Raw genomic sequence first — 21,960 nt, 5'->3', positions numbered from 1 at the left:
ACAATTTTGTTTACATTCAGATTTTTAAAAAGTGCTCCATACATTTCACAAAACACCCACCAACCATCACGCCTGTGCCAGCGAAGTGGATTACGCTAACGTGACCAGTGATGATCACGAGTGTGTGCCTCCTATTCCTTAACCGGCCAGCAAGCGTACCTGCATTTTTTTCCTGCAAAAAAAAGCTAGGAATGTTGACTCAGTGCTGAAAGTTTTAGCATCCGCTGATACTGCACTTGAAACCGTGGTATGGTTATGCAAACGAAACTGTTGAACATTGATGCAAGTCTTACTTCTTTGCCTTGGATAAAAACAAAGACTCATCGTGGCATTGCTTATGATGGCTAACTGCAACACGCTACCAGCATGAAAGGTTTTCATTATCTAAGGCGATCTAGTCACTTCAGCGAACAGCTCACCGGTATTAGGGGTTCACGCGGACGAGCCTCTTAGATATTCATTCGGCCAGGTTTCTTGCCCACATTGTTTACAGGCTCGCTTAAGGCATATTCCATGCAAATTTAACTTAAAATAAATGTTTACTATCTGTAACCGTGATACATGGCAGAAAAAGTGTTTCTTTTAAGATATTGGATTTACTTCTTGCTCATACACTGTAAGCAAAAACTGCTTAATTGAGTAATTGCACCACTAAGTTCCTAGAAGAAATGGCCAGACTGTGACAGAGACTAACACTGGCGTTCGTCCTACTTTAAATATTTCTTGAGGGAGTAATGGTTCCCCTCTTTAGGAACTAATGGTTGGGTCAATGCAGCTACTCTCAAAGGACTGACCCCTGCAGCGCTTTTTCTTTCCTTGATCAGAGTGCAACAACAAGGCTACGTTATCTGATGGCCACCTGTTAAGGAATCTGAATAGACCTGGCCTTCACCTCTGCTGCAGTAATTGCGAAAAGCGGACTTCTCTAAAGTAGCTCCCGCAGTAAAGAGGAGGCTCCCTTTCAGTGTCTTCCAGTATCGAGGTTTCGGCAGTGTCATCTCGCAAAGCCATGGCTCCCATATCCAGCATGGTGGAAGACAGTCTAAGGGCGAGAAGGCGCAGATCGAACACGCTCACTGCCTTCCAGCATGCAGGCCTACCAACTCGCACAATGCGCCGTGTTATGCTGCAATGAATCCAGTGCAACCATATATATCTGAATGGACGGGATGCGGAGTCGTTTATATGCTCATTTATTCAATAACGTTGCTCTGTTCACCAAATTTAGGCACGCATAAGTAGAGCTCGCAACAGCCCCGCGGTCGATTGCGCTCCAAGCAGCATAGGCAGACCGTCGTTGCTCACAGAGTTTGCTCGTCTTCGGGGGCAGTTACCTCGGCAGCTGCGATGATGAGAAAAGTGGAAACGTCTGAAAAACTCTGTAGAAACATCGCCGAAGTTTTCCGCGTGTATTTGGGCCTCAGAGTTAGCAGGTTCTCTCTATAGTTGTACGATAACGCTGGCGACTGAGGAGAACTGAGATTTTTCCACCAGACAGGTAGCGCGATTCATTTAAGAGAAGAGCAATTCAGCGCTGCTAAATCCGCTGACAGTTTGCTTCGTGGCCTTCGTGAGGTTCATTAACCGAGCGCGCCGTTTCTACTGCATACTTCATTTGTACGACTCCTCCAAAGGGATCCTCTAGTGGGACTTGAAGTATTATAAACGACCTACTATCGCGATGAACTAATTTTAGCTTTTCTCTTGAGTCGCATACAACTTCGAAAATTGGACACGGGAATAATTTGTGGGAAAAGAAAATTATCCAAAAAGAGCACATTCCTATTGGCTTTAATATAAACTTGAGATAAATGAAATGTCAAACGGGATGCACGCTCACTGACTTTTTTTCACAATAACTGGGACAGCTTATCTCTTATTCATAACGCTTCGAACCCTTCCAGTTCACTATACATTTCACTGAGTAATGCCGCGAACGGTCTTCATCACATTTGCTCTTAAATCTCACATTACTCGTCCAGTGCAGTTTGTCCTTCCTCTATTAGCTGTATAAGCGCGGCATAGCAACGTGAAAGTGTCTTTCGTGGAAGAGGGGAGCACTAAGAGGCCTGCAACTCTCCTTCCTGAAATTTTGCGCCCGCAAGATATTCCTAAACTGCGACCTTAGCTGCATCCGTGAAATTCTGATTTCGCAAAAAATAAGTCGTTTCATGATTCGATTTACGGGGTTTAACGTATAAAAGAAACTCAGTCTATGAGGGTCACCGAAGTAGAGGGCTCTGGATAATTTCGACCACTTGGGGCTCTTTGAAGTGCACTGGCATTGCACAGCACACGGGCGCCTTGGTTTTCGCCTCCATCGAAACAAACGCGGCCGCCGTGGCCGGGATCGAACCCAGGTCACCCGGCTCAGCAGTCGAGCGCCCTAACCACCGAGCCAGCGCAGGGAGTCAGTCGCTTACAGAATGTGCACGGCGCACTTATGTCAAGTTTTGGTACAACGTTTCAAAATGTGCGTGCAGCCACATTTGAGAAAGCTGTCATGAGTTCCCTTTAATTTTTATCATTCTCCTCCAAACAACGAGCAGTGAACAAACCACGCTTAACAACCACCTTTGAAACGGCGAGCCAAACGCGTGCAACGTTACGTTCGACCAAGCATACGAATATCACTCGCACATACACCACACATTCCCAGTTCGTCAGCCGCCACTTCTGGACGCATTGAGCTGTGACGCGTTCGAGTGTCTTCGTCGTGTATCCCGGTAACTATTTCTTGTGTCCGCCCAGCGCCGAGGAATCTCGACTAGCAGGCGGCTTTCTTGCCATGGTTTCGCGATAGCAGATCCTAATGGCGGTCCTGACATGCATCTGTGTGAAGTATGAGCGATTCAGTGTTTTAATTACTACATCATCGCAGTTCACCAAGATATTGATGTCCACAATCGCTACTCACTCTAAACACGAATACGCCTACATGGGAGTAAAAAGAGAGTAGCCTGTGCTTGAGGACAGCTTACTCTCTTTTTACTCCTTTCTGCTTAGAGGGTAGGTGTGCAGTGCCACGAGCATGGGTCACGAGCATGTTTATGGAGGTGAATCAAGAGCAACAGGACGTCAAAGATAAGTCACCCATGTGGAAGTTTTGGCTTTCAGAATTTTTTTAATCGAGTACATCGTAGCACTAAGAAATTATGCGTGTACCATGCATCCAAGAGACACCCCCAGCATAGAACCGCTTTTCGCGATTCATTCGTAATAAATGGCTGTCATTTTTACGTCCATTTAACGACGTAAACGCACAAATTTAGAGCGAAACTAATCTATTATAAGATAAAGCGTGAAATCGGGAAAATAATTTATTTCATTTTTAAGCCAACTATTGCGCAAATTTCGATGTGAGACACACGGGGCTGGCATAGTAAACCAGAGCACTAAGGACAGTGCAGCCAGCCCACAATTATAAAAACTTTGTGAAGTCGAAGCAAATGGAAGCCTGCTATTGGTTAAGGGTCCTTCTCGACATTACGTTGGCGTCAGAGACTAGAGGGCTGCACTGATAACTGGTAAACAGACTTTTAACCACCTAAGCTTCCTTAGCATAAACCAGAACACCAGTACACCGACGATCTGGCATTCGGCCTCGATAGATACCCCGAACTCTGACATAGCAGCACGACGCCTTTGCCATGGAGCCACAGCTCCAGGATGAAAGGGAGGTATCCCTTCGAATGCACTACTTTTTTTTAACTTTAGCACGGTACACTAGAATCAGTCCTTACCTATTTCATGTGACCCCGCTTTCTCATCCTCGGTCCGCACGGCTCCGTGAGGCAGGCGACGAGACCGACCAGTCCAAGTTGGCGCCGTCCGGAAGCAGCGAGGTCTCGGATGCAGACTCCTCGAACGAGAAAAACGAGGATCGCTCGTCGTCATCGCTGCCGGCATCTGCACGCGCACGTCCATCCTCGAACAGCGAAGAAATGCTGCGCAATGCCTCGACATACCCTGACCTTGCCAAAGCCAAACATGTATAAACTAAACTACTAATGACATCCTTTCCACCAAATACTTCTCTAAACGTTACCGTAACTTGTACGAAGCATTCCACAGCGCAGCTTCTCTGTCCCTAAATTGTTACAGAGCAAAATGAGACGCGACCAGCTTTCTATAAAATCTATAACATTTCCTCAGGGTAAGCAATTCAATTGTCTGAATAACATAAAACGTTTCATCTATCTCAAGAACGACAAAAAGTGACCCACTCACCGTCCTGGATATCACTGACCACCACGTCGCCTTGCGGCAGGTCGTTTGATGGGTGGCTGACGCCTCTCCTGCTATTGTAGTTCGGTGGCGTCTCGCCACTCGAAGGAGGCGTGGATTTCTTCTGTTCGTCGCCACTTTTCTTTGCGTCCTCCACAAAGACCGTAGCAGCGTCTATGGTGCGTTGCACGAGGGCTTGGTGAAAGCAACTTTCACTCGGCTGCGGATCTGAAAATCCCGGCGCCAAGCTCACGGATCTCGAGTTTGTCGCAACTATTTTCACCGCTCCGCTGTCCGTCGAGTCATCGTGTCGGGATAGAATAGTCGAGTACTCAGAGGCTGATCTTTCTGGCCTCTCTCGGACCCCAAAGAGGCCCGCTGAATCCCGAGATCCGAGCGTCGGAATGCTCAGCGAAAGCCCCGGTGAAGACCCTCGCTGCAGGATGGAATTGTATATGGATTCGAAGCAGGGGCCATCGATGATCTTCGCAGAATGGCTGCTGCTTCGCACGCTTTTGGGTCTCCCGGTCCTGGCATGCGGCAGAGCGCTCGCGCTGGCCTCCAGGACAACGCTGCAATCCATCGAGCTCGGCACCGCGGTGTTCACGCGGCTAGCCGGTGTCGAGGTGTCCGACATCAGCAGGCCCTCCGCTGAAGGCAACCCGATGGTCTTGGAGAACGACTCCGGCGTGCCTACGGCCGCAGAAAGCAGCTTAACCGGCGCCAGCAGGTCGCGCGTGGGAGCGTCCCACTGAGGCCAAGTGGGCGTCAGCCGGCTCTCGCTTCCCAGCTCGAAAGTCAGGCTGGGAACGAAATGGTCCGTGCTGCCCTCGATCACGCTTATCTGGACACGGCTCTTGTCCATCTGAATTTTGTCTCCGCTGAACACGTCACCGGTCACAGACTCTGATATCTTGGACCCCAGAGCCTCCGAAACAGCCTGCGGGTCCTGCAGCTCGATTTCGCAGACCGCATCGGCAATCGTTTCCATTTTAGGCTGCTCACCGCTGGGGCTCCAGGTACCGCGATGTGTGGCGCCAAGTGAATCTGGTGATCTCACCCCGGACAGAGGCCCTGAACAGGCCCCTGGCAATGATTGCGGCGACGCTTTACTAGACGGCGATGAGGGCATCTTCTGATCCAGACCAGTGTCGCTCGCGCGGGCCGACGCTCGCGTAGCATCGCAAGCCGACAAGTCGCGAGCGTACGCCGGTGTAATCACCGTTTCCTCTGGAACCGCTACTGTCCGGACCACGCCAGCGGCCAAGCACAGCTCTGGAGAAGGGCAGGTGTGGGCGACGTCCTCTTTGATGGCATGTGTCAGTTCGATCTGCTGGGCGATGTACCGCGTCTCGTCCAGCGGCGACACCGCAGCCATCGAGGGCGAAAGCGGACGCGGCGAAGTGAGTGACCGCTCGCGAAGGTAGTGCTTGTTTCCAATCAATATGACCTGGATGATGTCGTCGCCCCATCTTTGTTCCTTGGCTGCAAACCGAACCGTATGCTGGCTTTCATCAGTGTTCGGCCGTTTTAACGGCCGTGATCTTTCTTCCCTGCTGTCCTGTCGATTTGCCTGCTCCAACTTACGCAGGCGCCGAGATGAACATGCAGATCTCTCAGCCGAGGTTTGCCGAGATGTTGACAGCAACGAGTGCCCCTTCCATTGCTGCTCACCTTGCTGATACTGTTCCAGTGCCCCTCGCAGGCTGTGATGAATCCCCTTCAGTGCACGTGAATCGGGCTTTGATGTGTAGGGAAGATTTGCAGCTGCCGTTCTCGATTTCTCATCTCCCGTCTCTTGAAATGGAGTAGCCAGGTCTGCCAAGCTGTCCAGGACTGTCAAGTCTGTCATGCGGTGCACAACGCTGACGCACGACTGTGACGAGAGGAAGGACAGCGTGGCCGATGCTGATGGCACCAGTGGCCCTTCATTCGACGGACAGAACGGGTGGCTCACAAGCGACTCCTCTGAAACTGCTTCCTGTGAATTCGACAGCGACAGCTCATTATTGCGCACTGCCAATTCGTGGGGGCCGCACCACTCGACAAGACTTCGCCCTGCTTCCTTATGTTTGGCTTGAGCACCGACTTGTTCCATGATTTGCGTATTAACTTGTTGTCCGCCTACGTCTTGCTCGATGGAAAGTGGAGGTGTCCATGTTTTTTCTTTTTTTCCGTCTTCGCTCTCACACTCTCTGATACTGTTTTTGTCTGCAGCACCTCGGCAATATTGCATGAATATGTCGTCACAGCTTTCTTTATCTTCATTATTGCTCCTTTCTGCAGACACTTCGGCCGCAGTGTCACCCTTGCTCACAGATGTTTCTTTCTCGCCTGGAAAGAAAGTACATTCGTAAAAAAAAATAAATTAAGACTAATACGCAGGTTCTCGGAAAGCTCTGAAGTCTCGCGGTGTACAAGTTTTCATGTTTGGTACATTTTCAAACCTGTTAATGAAAAAGCGTAAATAACTCAACAGTCTTTCTATAACCGACTGGGATTGCGCTGGTAATTACCAGAAACATCTAGATGTGATCGATGTTATGAGAGCAGGCTGTGAGAGTGGCGATGTGGGTTAGCTGGTGCATGAATGACGTGCAAAGAAATTCCAAAAAGAAAACTACAGTGAGAGAAAACGAGCATTGTTCCCAAGCCAACACAGTCCTAGAGAGAGAGAGTACATGTTTCTCCAGCGTGCATGGTGAGATAGTTTTCTCAAGTGCTGGGCACTGACGTCCTCTCAGCAACAATTTATTGCGCTGTTTTGCATCACAGATTTGGCTCTCTGCTAATAAGCATCTTAAAAAGTCACTATTTGTACGGACAGAGATACGTATTCAGCAGCCATCAATAGTTGTTTATGTCTTCACAACAAGTATCCTACTATATCTGCTACAACAAGTATTCTAGTATATCTATGGTGTCTCCCCTCGTGTCCATGTTCGTCTTTGCGCTGTGAATGTAAGCGTGAAGTACCAACTCGCCCAGCAACTGATTTTATGCAGTGTTAGCATAAACAATGTCGGTTCTTACTGCCAAAACCACAGGTCGAATTAACAAAGCTGTTTGTATGACATCGTACCAAACAATCGGTCGCGACTGACCTGCCACTGAAATATCGTTCTTAGGGCAGTCACGATTGGTCTGCGCTCTAGACAATCATAATACTAGGTGAATCTTATGGGACTGAGCGTGCTGTGGCCGCCAGCCCAGCACAAGAAATTTATGCGTGCGAAGGCGCCGAATCACTTTCGTGGATTAGCTATTTGATTTGCATATGTGCCTTGCGCCGCATTTCCGCTACGACACTATAAATATATAATACTGCCGGCTCCACAGGTCGTGACAATATTCATGAGAGACTATAAAATAGTTTGATCTTTATGCTCAGTACTGCGCGCGAGAAAGAAATTTATCAACCTATCTGAGTAGCTTTTAGGCGACAGTGAACGGCTTACCTTCCATAATCTTGACCTTTCCAGGGTCAGAATAAGAATGCTCTATTTCTGCAAGCACGTCAGCAAAGGGCTTCTCATGAAAGTTCACCCTCTTCTTTTGCTTACTTCCTTTAGTTTTCTTGTCTTTCCGAGCAGGAACCGCTACCGTAGCCTCGTCCCGAGGTACCACCATCTGACAAGCACCGGCAGACTGTTTGAAAGTAGCTCGGAGACCTCCCAAGGATGTCTCGCTCGATTCAATGTCCATGCTTCCGAGGATGGCCTTCGGAGACGTCAAGCTCCAATTGTTTTCGATCCTCGAGAACATGAACATTCGCTCCAAGCCATGGTTGACAACGGCCTGAGTCGTCTGCAGTTCTTGACTCAGCGAAATTGCCTGTCCTGGTCCATTATTCCTTGGGCTGTTGGGCGATACGTATCCTTCCAGCTTGCTTTCGTCGGACGGCGTTTCAACCGATCCACTGAAACTATCTCCCGAAGCATACACTATAGAAGGCTTCTTATCTACATTCGTGACGAAGCTATCAGAGCTTCGTCTATGTCTGACTTGTTGCATAGCAGCCGCTCGTTTCTGATCCTGCTTTCCATCGTCTCCGACAGTGTGCAGAAGAAAACTCTTCACGAGCTGAGGTCGAGATTCTTCGGCAGCTGTCGTCGGAAAATTCAGTGAGCCAGGAGATGCTCTATTCTTTATTTCGAGGCTTAGTTTGCCGCCGTAACCTAGAGTCTTATTTGCACATTCCTCATTCACCACAGCATTTGTTGTTATTTGCACTGCCGAGCAAAGCATTTCAGACCCCTCGATTCTTCTGGTGTAAAAGCGTGGGGACATTGCCGGCGTCGAGTTACTTGTTACCCCTTGCGGTTTGAGAAGAAAAGAACTCGTTTTTACGGGCCCTTTAAGAGGGAAATTTTTTCTCGCAAGCGAAGGACAAGTCGCGCTCTCAGCAGTCGCCGAAGTAGAACCGCTTAGCTGCGGTGGTGTCTTTTCTTGAATATTCTTGCGCGGTGCTCCTTCATGTGATGACGCTGCAGATTTTCTTTGTGCATGCTGCTGAATGAGTTCCTGAAGGACGTCTCTGAAAGTAGGGCTCCTAGCAGTTGAGACGTCTGATATGACTTTAGGACCAAATGTTGGCGATGTTGGCAGCGTGAACTTCACGCTGCTGCCATCCTTCTCGGTCTTCTCCACGTCTTTAACATTTTCCGTCGTCAAGTACACGAAATCTGACTTTACGAGACGCTGTCGGTCGTTCTTTGCAGTGTCAGGAAGATTCAGCAGTGGACCGCTCTCAGCGGCCTGGCTGGTTATGCTCGTAAGAACGCTCAGCGGTTTGCCAGAAGAGATAACACTCCGTTTTTGTTCGCCTCGTGTTGCACATGTGTCCGTATTATTGGGTTTTCCCTCCTTTCCAACATTTTGTGAAATAACCTCAGATATTACGACCCTCTCTTCTGTCTGCTTAGCAGTCGGGACCGGTTCCCTAGTAGCGTTCTGCTTGGACTCGATTTCCTGGACCAACTTTTGAACAGGAACGGTAGCCTCATGTTCCATTTCCTGGACTAACTTCAGGGCTGGGGCAACAGCGGTTTGCTCTGGACCTGCATTCAAGCAGTAGTAATGTCCCCTGTTCAATACACTAGAAACTCGTGCGCAATGGACGCTGCGCACGATAGCACAAAAATTAGAACGCATTATTTTTGCACATAAAGATGAGTGCCTGATATGTAAGGCTCATTCAGCAAAACCTAAATGAGACAGACGAGAAGGAAAAACTAAAGGAGCCATAATACGAGACCTTTTCAACTTCACCTTGTGGTAGTTAAGTTATATAGCGTTGCAGATAATCTTCCCTGGCACTGGAAAGTATCTATTAAATTCATCGTTGATGCTGCTCCAGCGCCTAATTATAAAAACACGTAACTCATTGAAATCACATCGCATATAAGCTGTAGCACAGCCAGGATACGTATTTGCTTAGAAAGCACTGTTTCCGCAGTTCTCTACTGTTGAGCTATCATCACTGTGTTGCATGCGTCTTTAAATAACTGTTCACACTCCACTACAGAGAACTCCCACAAGTGCAGTATGTGTATTCCTGAATATGTAAATTCTGCATAAGATTCTCATCGTTCCTTCAAGCCGTATCCATTATCTTATAAAAAAGTGCGAATTTAGCCTGCAGAAGTAGTGTGTACTTTTTCAGATTCACTTGCAACGAAATTTCGGAGCACATTGCTCATTTATCGCAACGCTTCAAGGTTCCCTTAGCTTTTTCTGAGCAGCATTTTGCATTTTCAGGCGATATGCAAAATATCAATCAAACCTATGGAAAAGAAGGCAGTCTCACTGATACTAGGTGCATCGGACATCTGTTGCGACCTGTCGACATGGTCGGGAGCAGTCTTATCCAGCTGAACTGCGCTATCGGTGGTGAGCGCAGCGTCAGTAGACATAGCACGGTCCTGCACGGAGGGTCTCGACAAGGCAGCCTTCATCTGGTATCGTATCTCCCTCATGAACGAGTCTTCGGTGGTAGACTCCCCTTTGGCCGACCCCTGCAACTTGCTCACAGGAGAACCGGAATAGTCACCGAAGAACCTGCGCCACAGCGCACAGTTTGGACGTCTCAAATTAAGAGCTATGTTGCTCGACACGGACCTCGCGAGAAGATACGGTAATGTGATGTGTGCAGTTTCTCCAGCTGTGCTGTCTAAGCCAGATGAATCTAATGATCATATTTCAATTCCGTTCCATTCTGGTCATTTCGCTTTCCATCAGCAAACGCTTTGTTGCTGTTATCTTCCAGTCAACAAAACAAGCAATAAGGATCTGATGCAATAGAACCGAAGAAATGTTGCTTGTTCACAATGGTTAGTTCCGTTAAAGTCTGGTTCTGTAATAACGCGGAGTGGAGGATTCTGATAAGGTAATTATAATAGGGGATTTACGGAAGAACATCTGCGCGAGATCAAAGCGCTCAGTTTCTCTTTTTTATAGTTGTGGAAATCCGCAAACGTTCCAAACTTGTTCAGAATTTCAGCGGGGTCCTCTTAACCACATGCATTCACCGCCCTCTATTTGTCACAAAAAAAAAGGCCAAGAATCGTATAATTTTGTGCCAGCGAGTCTTCTCGTATCAAACTCTACCTTATGGCAGCTCGCTTGAAATATAAAAAAAAAGCCTTTTGTACACCTTGCATTCCCGCAAGTGAAACAGCCCTGCGTAGGTCAATGTGACCCTGCTAACGAGCACGAAGTCGTACGGCTATCACAGCGATTTGAAAGGTGCGCTTGCACTTGAACACACTACACGTCTTAAGTATGCTTGCGTCATGTATAATGAGCCCATGTGTAATTAGGTTGTCGCAACTCGAACTTTAATAATGGTGTTTCATTTGAAGGAAAATGTAGTAAAGCCTTTCTAAGCTCATCGTCGAAACTGTTGTAAACAAATATTAGGTATGCGATACTTCTCAGGCGAGTGTTTATAGTTCGGATCACGTATACAGTACACTTACTCCCATCCACCTCATCCAGAATTGTAGAATGACGACATTATCTTGAAACTTCCACAATGTGTGAAACGTCTATTTACCCATTACGAATGGTTCTAGCTATATTGGCAATGGAACAGTAAATACTGCGATGAAGTTTCAGGCGCAGTGTTTAACAAATGAGATCTCTTTTGACAGAGGCTGCTGTCACTATATTGTTTTGAAGCACACAGTAAACCATTCCCCCCCTTCTCCTCCTCTCTTCCTCACGCAGAGCCACCTGCGAGGGTTTTAGTTATCATGCTGCACTATTCATACACAGTGTTAGGTCTTAAATAGCATTAGTATTACATCAGCTTCCGGTCAACCTGGGCAGATTCTTTCGATCAGGCCGCGCCTATTCCGCTCAATTGTTTAAGCAGCGCAGTTCCCCCGCTCGAGGTGTTGTTTGCCAATGAACAGAAAAAAAAGACCGCCCGTCTCTACCGTGATTCAGATACGCTTGATTGCAGGCAGTTTTTAAGAGCACCGCCGTGCCATTGTAGTAGGCGAGGGATACTGCTCGTAACAGATGCGCGGGTGCCTCGTTCTCGCTTACGAGCACTGCTATTTCGGACCCGTTCGATCCGGTTTCCGTGCGAAGGTGAACTGCGTGAGTTCGGCACATTTCGATCGCCAGCCCTTGCAATCACAACACTGCCGGCACTGGGGAATCTTGAACACCTGTCGACAGCAGCCTTAAGAGCACCACCCCCCCCTTCAATGTGTACTCATTGGTGCAGTGCTAACGCCAACCGCCGCGCAACCTTCACAATGGCTCGTGCATCAGGCCACATTTGAACCCAGTGACTCTTTCATCGGGTCATGTCATAGTACCTAGTTTCTCTCTCTGTTCCGAGCCTTTAGTTTGCGTAGAACAGTAAAAGCTCGACATAAGAGTAGAGTCTGAAGCAATCGACAAGACAATTTTGTCGTTATGCTCATAGGCCTGAAAAACACTGACCGCACATACTCTGGTTGGCAAATGATGCCATGTTTTCTAACACGAACGCTGTTGAAGCAGGGGTAAAAAAGCTCATCTTTCCTGTCTTGCTTTTGCGTTCTTTCGATAGTGAGATGGCACTTTCGATAAATCCAAGCGCCATTAGAATCAATCTGGTGATTTATAAATGGTTGCCGTTTTTTAACGTGAGCTGATTCGTGCGCCTTATAAATTGCTCAACGCTCTTGGAAACTTGAGCCAAGAGCGCAGAGCTGTCAGCCACTTTTCTAACACTTCGAGAAAAAAAATGTGAACCTCAGGTCCGAAGCTTTAAACTCGACGGCGAAGTCTCGAACAGATGCAGGCCATTGCTTCCCTCAGAATTGCCTCCATAATGTACAACGGCGCCTTGTAGCCAGGAGGTTGAAACATTCTGGTGCACATTTCCTTTTTCGTAGTATAAGCCCAGAGGTGCTGGCAAGCTGAGGCAATCGTGTGGGAATACGCCCCATATTGTTCCTATTTATGCGCTCACGAGCGCAGTAAACATTCACTGGATTATATGTCTTCTTTTCTTGCATTCACGGAACAGCATGCCACGCTTGCAAACAATCTGGCACCAGGCGTATTCTGTTGTTTTGTGTGACAGCTACGATGGTAGCGGATTCTCGAATGAACATCTCATTTCTCGCCATTCCCCACCATATTAAGAACTACAATATATTGTTTGGAAGGTCGCTTCTGACAGCGGAAAATTATTTCCGTTGGCACTGTCTTCAGTGCTTATTGTGAGGCCCAGTAAAGACTGACACAACTAAAAACCCGCCTCCAACACAATGTTGGAGGGACAAATGGTAATCCTTGCCGAATAAAGTTAGCTTCAAACGAAACCCGACCGATAACTATCCGCACAGCGTGCGGGGGGCTAGACGCACTTTGGCAGCGGCGGCTGCTCTGTGTCGTGGAGGTCGAAGGAGCCGCACCTCTCAACGTTGATCTTGACCTCGGCCTCGTCGAGCACCCTGCGCAGCAGCTGAGTCGGAGATTCGCGCCGGCTGACCTCTCCCCGGGCCTGCCGCAGCCAAGGAACCTCAGCTGCACACAATGCGTTCGCATGAATTTCCTCTCCTGGGCTATTAAGTAAAAGCTCGATCTAGCGGTCTCTCTGTACCCTGCGAAAGGGCCTCCATTGAACTATCACGCACATCTGCAAGGAAAAAACAGTTGCGGCAAAGCAAAAAGCAAGAGCGCTCGCAATTCTGGACACTTTTTCCAATAGTCTAACTTGCTCCGACCTAAGTGCCGAAGTACGCGCGAATTTCAAACAGATCCAGCTAAAAAACGGAGAAGAAAAAACAGTATTTTAATTCACTCTGTAATGGAATCGATCCGCTGCCCCTTAGCAATCAAAATCTAAAGGTCTACTTCACCTCGAAAATGGACAAATATCGCATTCCAAGAAGGCTTTGAGAGTTCCGGGGACCTGAAAATTCCAACTGCACAACTCCAGATACGAACCTCTGAATGGTTTCTTTTTTTTTTTTTGCAGGAAAATGGGCTTTACTGAGCTTCGTTTTTATTTTCTGCCCTCCTTTATATGCGCTTCTTCGTCATTAAAGAGTCTGCGGCTGTGGCCTAGTGGTTAGCCCACTCACTCTAGTATATCAAGTCCGGTGTGTCTATTTATTTAGGACCATATGCCAGCTATCCCTGGATCATTCGCGTTACAAACTCGGAACCGTCCAGTGATCTTCAATTCTCACTAATTGTGTGGCTATTCCTCGGTATTTCGATGTTTCTGCAGCAGCAAAATACGCACTTATAGCTGAGAAAATTGATTTTTAAATTTTTTCCGCCACTCGATTCAAATTTGTGACGTCTACACCGAAAAGGATTCCGTGATCACTCATTTGAAGTAAATGGCTTTGTTGCCGAGCCTCTGAGATCCGCGTCAAAAAACATTGGACGTACCGCAATTTACTTCTCAAAATCAGTAGCAAATGGAGGCACCTGTTTTTCATTTTTTGGCCTTTTTTAGCTTATAGATGTTTCGTTTCATGACAGCGGTCTCCTTGCCGTTAGAAAGCGGTAATCCTTCCATACACGCCAACTTCCTGTCCTTAGTATACCTTAACAGCAAAGCAGTAAAAGCGAAAGTTTACATGCATGTCGGCCAAAACTTTGATGCACAAGAACAATCCCTTCCTCTCATTTTGAACACTTGCTTACTTAAGGTGTGACCTGAAAATTGAAGAAAATATATAAGCCTGCGGTTTAAACGTGTCCAAAAAAACTATAACCGCCACGTAAACAAAAAAACTCATTTAAAATCATCTATGAGATCTAGCACAGACACGCGCTCGTTTAGTTTGCCACGCCCTTAGTCGCATGGCTGTGGCTAATCAATATATGTAACGCGAGTCCTATTTCGTTGTCAACACTTGTATAATCACGCTATGAATTTCATCCAATGTATCCGCAAAGCACATAGCCAAACAAAAATATCTCTGTACCGCCGTATTAAAACAAAACCAGTAATATACAGACTTCCCGTGTGACTAGAGGTTATAGCGGACGTGACTCAACTGGACACCTCCTGTGAGGCCCGCCCCGAGGTGGGGCTCTTGTCGATGATATGCACGGACACCCCTTCGTGCACAGAAAGACTCTGCTGCCTGCTGGCCGCAGTTCTCGTGCTACGCGCCGGTTCCCGGTGCGAATCCGAGCCCGACGACAGCGTTGACTCCTCCTTGACGCGGACGTCTTGCAAGAACGACGTCTGCGATCGTCAGCGCGCATTAAGCATCCATTATTCCTGCTCGTGAACAGTTAGCTAGATAGCACGTATAAGATGTGCATTACAACACGCATTTTATTCAGTTCTATATTATCTTAAGCACCTGTTATATCAAGTGGTGTCTCTCGATACCGGTGCCGTGACGTCACTTGGACCAATGAGAAGGGGAACAAAAATATAAACGAAAGACAACTGGGGCCGTCTTATGTAAGAAATCATTTAATTTGATTACATGCTATGGGTCGCTGCTCCCGGTGACGTAGGCCATAGGAGAAACACGCCCGCGGTGCCACTGGATGGATGGATGGAAGGTAGGAGCGTCCTCTTTGAAACGGGGTGATGGCAGTTGCCACCATGGTGAGCTTTATTTTTATTTTTGTTTAACTGTGTTGTAAGCTATAAAATTCGCTATTTTCTTTATATACGTCTTCCTACACTTTCAATCTTATGTCACCTCTCTTATTTTGAGCCACCAATCTTCCAATCGCTTTTTGCTAATTTCCGCCGCAGATTTATTTACACTACTACTGTTAACTCTAAACCCTAGGGCCTCAGGAATAGTGACTGTGCCAGCATCGACATCGGGATGGAGACCATCCCAATTTAGTATGAGGTGTTCTATTGTTTCTACAGATTTACCACACACAGAACATGTCATCTTCTGAATTAACGCGCCACAAGCCGCACTGCACTGGTTGACTGGCGTCGACACCGAAGAATGACGGAGCGCGACGACGTGTCTGACACGCCTGATTACCTTTTCGCTGCTAACCCCGCGACGGGAAATAAGTTGAATGATGGCTGCGCGATCAGCTGGCGCAGCATAGTTCCTGTGGCTAGGCCGGAGTAGATGTCATTACCAAAATTTCTAAGCGTCGTTCAGATTTCATAAATCGCCATGTCGATAAATTCGAAATAATGGGCATTAGTTCCATTTTGTGCAGCTTGTGTCAGTTTTGTGAAATACCACCTCTAAGGCTGCTAATTAACTAGAAGGCCCAGAGACAGTAAAACAGTAATTTATCCGACATGCGTCTCCTTAATTTTCCCGCAACAGTATGTCAGAAAATGAGAGAAAAGTATTTGTTGAACTCTGGCTGAGAGTCCTTACATTTGCTCTCCCTTTTTCTTTCCGCACAGCTTCCTCAAAGTCACTACAAACATTTCGACCGGAAAGTGTCGTTTTCTGAGAATATGTTGACATAAAGCTTTTGTATGCAAGCGGAATAAAGTATTGAGAACACGGCGTGCAAACGGTATGTGGCGAATTCATGACAATGGCTGTTGTAGGATTGAGAAGCAGGATACTGCGGCCGCACAAGCGGTTAGCAGCAGTTCGCGATATCACCTAAAAGTACGTGGAGAGCCGAATGGTGTAAAGAGAGCTTGGTACCGGTGAATATCAGGTCAATGCCGGGAAGGACGACCTCATATCAACAAACGGGTTGTCTTTTATTCAGAGCAGTTTCACTATTCCGCGATCAGACTTTTTTTTTCCTTCCAGGCTCTGCTTCACTCCACTTTAGATGGAAGAGGCAGTAGATTAATTAGCCGAAGCCCAAAAGCTCCTCTGCTCTGACAGACGCTCACGCATTCCCTACTAGCGATAAAGCACAGGTGCTTCCTGTGTAACACTGTGTAAAGCGCCATCTCCAGAAAATCTCAGAAAATCTCAGGGCTCGGTTTCAATGGGCCTCGTGGACAACACTCAGCTAATATGTAACGCCTGCGAGCAATCTATACCGCTGGTGAGTGCAATTACACGCTCTAAACAGAAAGGAATAAAAAGAGAGCAAACCCCTCTCTAGCGCACTCTCTTTCTCTAAAGCGGGCTGTGCTAGAAGACAGCTTACTCCCTGTTTACTCCCATATAGGCGTATTCCTGTTCAGAGTGCAGGAAGTACTAGGAGTTATCCGAAGCTGGCAGGCACGAAACACAGCCTCGAGCGACACCACCAGAGCCATATTCGCAAAGGAATCGCAACGTACGGTTAATTCGTGCGCGACGTTCACGTATTACCGGGTGCATCGGCATCTCATATCTCACCAGCAGGAGTTGTCCCCTGTGTCCCGTCTGATCGCTAGAGCTATACTGTCGGATACAACTTAAGTCTGCAGTGAAGCTCCGCCCACATTCAGGACTGCCGCACAGAACTCCTCCACGACGAAAAAGTAGTCCGTTGGCTAAACTTCTCTCGTTGACAAAACAAGCAGCTAATCACAAGAACAAAAATTATAAGCAGTAGAATTCTGATATCTGCCTTGTTGAATGTAGTCGAGTATTCAAAAGCAGATTTCGTTTACTTTTGTGATTGGCCAGCGGAGTAATACAGGACGGCGCTAAGCAAATTCTCTAAGTTGTATCCTACTATAACTATATACCCGTTCACACGTTCTTCGAACGCGATTTAAGGGTGCCAAGTTAAGCCGGCTTAGTGCTGGACGCTTTATAGGAAAACATGGACGACGGCGCACCTGCACGCTCTGCTCCCGTGGTCTGATGTACCGCGGGGGGTGCCGTGGTGCCCTGGCGTGCCAAAGTGCTTCTCGGTGCTCGTCCAGCGAGCGCCGCGGTCGCCGCGTTCGCTGGCCGGAGCCGGCTTTGCGGTTCAGCCGGATGGCCGAAGACGCGCGTCGCGTGGACTCCCAGGGCCGCTCAGTTGTGCTGCGCAGAGTAAAGAGGCTGCTGGCCGACGACCAGCGGCCGCCGCTGCCACCCGCAACCCTACGACCATGGCGGCAGTCATGAGATTTATTGCCTCATACCACACGCGGCAACGTATGCATGTAGCGCAAGTGTATGGTACGCTGCGGCACATCGCTCTCAAGCACAAGTGGGTCGGGCCAAGCCACGCACGCCCTTACAGGAGGTTATCAGGTGAGGAAGAATACCTTAATGGCCAATAGCATGGTGTGAGGAATGGTTATTAGCCATATTAGACTTAAATGGCCACGAGCAAATGTTACAGCGCCGTGGTGACTTAAATATTAACGTGAGATCCATGTGTCAAGCAGAATAGAAACTGACCATAATGACAGCGTCTCTCAGAGAACTATACCCCACGCGCATCATGTGCACACAAACGCATCTCGGGTCTTTTCTTCCAGAAATGCATATGAGGCATTCCAGCTTTGCGAACGGTTAATGTGAACACAGCTAGGTCGCAGTTATAAGCCACGTTAACCTATGTTCACAGGACTGCAGACATGAAGCGGACAATCTTGCGCTCCCTTAAACTTTGCAACCAAAATAAGCATTAAGTATCCAGGATGCATTAGCCGTCCTCGGATGAAGCAATGCTTCCTTAAAATCGAAGCTGATCTTATCTACTCCAAGGCAGAGGCTTTGTGCACCGTGAAGTCTTTCTGGAAGGTTCAGTAGCGCTACTGGCGACCTCTTTCACATGGCCACATTCATCCTTGAGAGCGTCGGCACCCGCAATGCCGGACGGCCATTGTATTTTAGAGACCCTAGCGGAAACCAATCTCATTAGCCTGAAGAAGTCGACCACGTCACTTTATGGTTATGACATCTTACGATGGCAACAACGACGTCCGTTAACATTTCTTTTTATGGGTGTTAACTTACAAGAGTGGTGTTTCAGCGCCACGATATTCTGACTAAAGAGACAAAAATGCCAACAAACAAATCACGGCCAGATCGACTGAAAAATTCCACTGCTTAGAGGATCAACGCTGTCTGTGCACTGCGCACAACCTTCACGTTGGTTCGATAACAGCAGATGAGCCGCATTGTCGCAGATCAAAGAGGGTAGAAGCAGTGGGCAACAGTAAAGAGAAGCGGTTATAAGCTAGATTTCCTAGGATTTCCTGGCTGAACTGCACTGCAACGGTTCGATAAGTTAGCCTGAACAATACGTATAGGAACTATAGGTGCGCTGTCTACGTATGTATAGAATCTATTCATCATATAACTGTGCCATTGCGCCGTCACGTAAGGGTCCAATGCTGACGCCCCACTCACTTTTTGTAGGTGTAAGCACCGCCGATCATAAGTAGAGCTCCGATCAGCACCGCGGTTGGTACGATGGTGAAGACCATGTTGTTATACGAAACGGGCGCTGTGGATGGAAAGAAGTGTATAGTTCACAATGAAAAACTTACCAGCCACAAGCTCAACACCTACGTAAAGACACACGCGCACGCGCACGCGCACACGCACACACACGCACACACACCTGCTTTTCAACATAACCAGACACTAGCTACATTCGGTTAGCGGTTAACTGCTCGTTTTTGGCGTCGTCGATTATTTAATATACATCTGAAATAACTGGCCACAGCTGAAGTTAACGCAGAAGGAGTTCATTTGCATGTTGACGTTTTAAAACTAAAATATTAAGGCGCACTCTTTCCTATTGTCGTAAGATATCGACGCCAAGAACAACCCGTCAGCACAAGATATTACAAGTCTTCAATTTCAACTGTTTTTAGACAGTTTTAGCTGTGCGTACGCAACGGCTTAGCGTACGCAAGGAGTTTGCTGGGACGGTAGTGCGCATGCGCAGAACGCAAACGCAAGCCCTGCGTCTTGCGTGCACACGCTAGCCAGCGGACTTTGCGTTGCGGCGCTTGCGTGGCTTGCGTACGCTAACGTTGACAAGATCGCGGCGCCCTGCTCGCCCGCTTCGGAATAAATACATGTCGCCGCTGAATTCTCCGACGCATGAGCTCGCTCAAATGTTAGCGGTTCGCTTTTATTTCGCCTACTCTTGCCCACACGCAGCGGTATAAGCGATAACTAGCCCCTGTTTTTCAGATAATTTGGTGATTTTCAAGCTCCTAGGCCTAACTATATGCAGTGTGTTTTCCTCGTAGCAACGACACCTGGCGAAACAGTTTTCTGGCTTCTAGCCAGTTCTTCTATTTCCTCGGTTTGCATAGTTTTTCTTCTTGGAACAAAAAAGGCTCACAATGCACTCACATTAGTTATCAGTAATAACGGATGAAATGTTCTTCAACCGAGGGTTGATGTGGTTTGACGTCTTGTCACTAGATGGCGCCACGTGCGCCTGAGGGACGCTACGGCACGGCCAGCTAAAACTATACTTCGGAGCGGACAGCGTAACGCACGCAGCGCCGTAGCGCTTTGCGTATGCAAGCACTTGCGTACGCACAGCTAAAACTGTTTTTTGTTGCACAAAAGCTCCCCCGTATACGCAGCAATACTTTACGCCATCAGCTCTTAGCCCAAAGCCTGCACGGGCGTCGGCGGCCATACTTACGTGCAAGGCACCGATGTGCCTCGGTGAGCACGTATGGCAGCGGGCAGTAGCAGAGGAAGTCCACGCACTGCAGGTTCGGGTTCTGGTAGCTGCACTCCTGGTGGCTCACGCATGACTCGTACATCGACTTGGCTGCGAAGAACCGAATTTACATAACGCTGAAGTTAGGCTCATTCTGCGAGCTACTCGATTTAGAGGTGTTACTTCGAAAGGACACTGTGTAGACATCTGTCAAGACAGTATTCTGAGAGTATCCCGCCAGAGAGCGCCCCTCGAGTAACGCTATGGCTGCGGGCCACAACTCGCGCCCGTCAATGAAGAAGTTGACACGGGGCCCCGTATAGTGCGAGCAGTGTAGTGAAAGTATACAGTTAGAGACCCGACACTGTCGGGGCTGGTTCTTCTCGGTTCTGCTGCGACACTCCAAACGGTGCGCGACTACAACGTGATTAAAAAGCCTCCAAAAAGGCGAATATTGCCCTCCTGCGCTTTGCACATCAAAACAATAGAGAAAACGGTGCTCATTATTGACTAGTAAGATACATTTGTGGGGTCTGAAGACCAGATGCGTGCCAATGATGCCTGTTTATTCCTCTTCAAAGTTGCAACAAAGCACGAACAGCTATTTCCTGAACAAAAATCCCATTACGCTATCTGGATTAAGTTTGTCAACTATCACATCGAATGAGTTTGCGAGTGCCTTGGCGCCATTGGGAGTTATCATTTCACAAACCCCTGGGATTTGCCAAAAGAATTTGCAGCTGCACTTCTAATTACAAGCACGTGCGTGCCACCGCCTATAACTCTGTTTGGCCGCGTCATAGATTTAAGAGTAGAACCGGACGCAACTAAAAATACGAAACCTTTTTAGGCAACCCTCAACAAAAATTTTTTGATGAAGCAAATGTGCAACCTTGGAATTAACTGCTTACCTCGGACGCATTTTTTCACACCGCCTTCGTTGATGAACACTGGCGTATCCCTGGCACAGCCACAGCGGTTGTCTTCGCGCTCAGTCCTTGATAAAAGAGAACGGTGTAACTCAACTCAAAAGAAACCCGACTTCAGAAGTTTCTTAGCAATCAGTCTTCACACTTTCAATCAATTTGTTACAAGGGTTCATATTTGATCTGTATGCAGCTCTTGTTAGTACCCTACAATGCACTGTCAGAGTGAGTCGTCAGGCTATGCTTGGATCAGATTTCCTAATTATGAGAACATTAAACAACTGCGCATAGGAACTCGCCCTTCTGAGCAGAACTGATATTTCTTGAATTGCAGGGTTCGATAAGCATTGCGAGAACGTTTAGTTTGCTTGTCACAACTACCAAACAAAAAACAAACAACGTACAGCAAACAGCTTTGTGCAAGTTTTTCGAATAAACCATTCTTTCCCGCCAACCATAGGCTTCCATCATTTCGTGCTCCACGGACTTGGGAATGCCACTTTGTCACGAGCGCCTCGCAAAGTTACGGCTAGTGCCTGACGCATTCAGAAGCAGAAAGTGCTGCTATTTGTTAAACAAAACAATCACGTCAGTTCAATATGTTTTCGTGAATATTTAACGCAAATTCATTATGACTAGTAACTACAGTTTAATATGACCAGCCACCGTGTCCAACGGATGAATTGAGTGCTTTTTGGCCGACTTTGGTCGTCTGACAGCTCAAACGAGTTGCTCGACAACTCTTTAGGGTCTAATGTAGGGTGCATGGAATGCTTTCTAGGAAAATTTTACGAAGCCCTGTTCG

At 47.6% G+C, this 21,960-nt stretch overlaps 1 protein-coding gene across 1 annotated transcript; it reads right to left on the bottom strand.

Annotated features, from left to right (window-relative positions):
- Positions 1-3,749: 3,749 nt before the first annotated feature.
- LOC144129918 (uncharacterized) lies at positions 3,750-20,332 on the bottom strand. The gene is made up of 11 exons (XM_077663977.1): positions 20,209-20,332; positions 19,088-19,105; positions 18,948-19,044; positions 17,438-17,687; positions 14,752-14,944; positions 13,337-13,372; positions 13,101-13,260; positions 10,037-10,287; positions 7,686-8,189; positions 4,231-6,561; positions 3,750-3,909 (listed from the first exon to the last, which is right to left on the bottom strand). The coding sequence occupies exons 1-11, from the start codon at positions 20,330-20,332 to the stop codon at positions 3,767-3,769; spliced, it is 4,107 nt and encodes a 1,368-aa protein (XP_077520103.1). The 3' UTR covers positions 3,750-3,766.
- Positions 20,333-21,960: the final 1,628 nt, after the last annotated feature.

The sequence above is a fragment of the Amblyomma americanum genome, chromosome 4, assembly GCF_052857255.1.
Source record: "Amblyomma americanum isolate KBUSLIRL-KWMA chromosome 4, ASM5285725v1, whole genome shotgun sequence".
Classification (NCBI taxonomy): Eukaryota; Metazoa; Arthropoda; class Arachnida; order Ixodida; family Ixodidae; genus Amblyomma; species Amblyomma americanum.
This window is presented reverse-complemented; position numbering and strand designations above follow the sequence as displayed.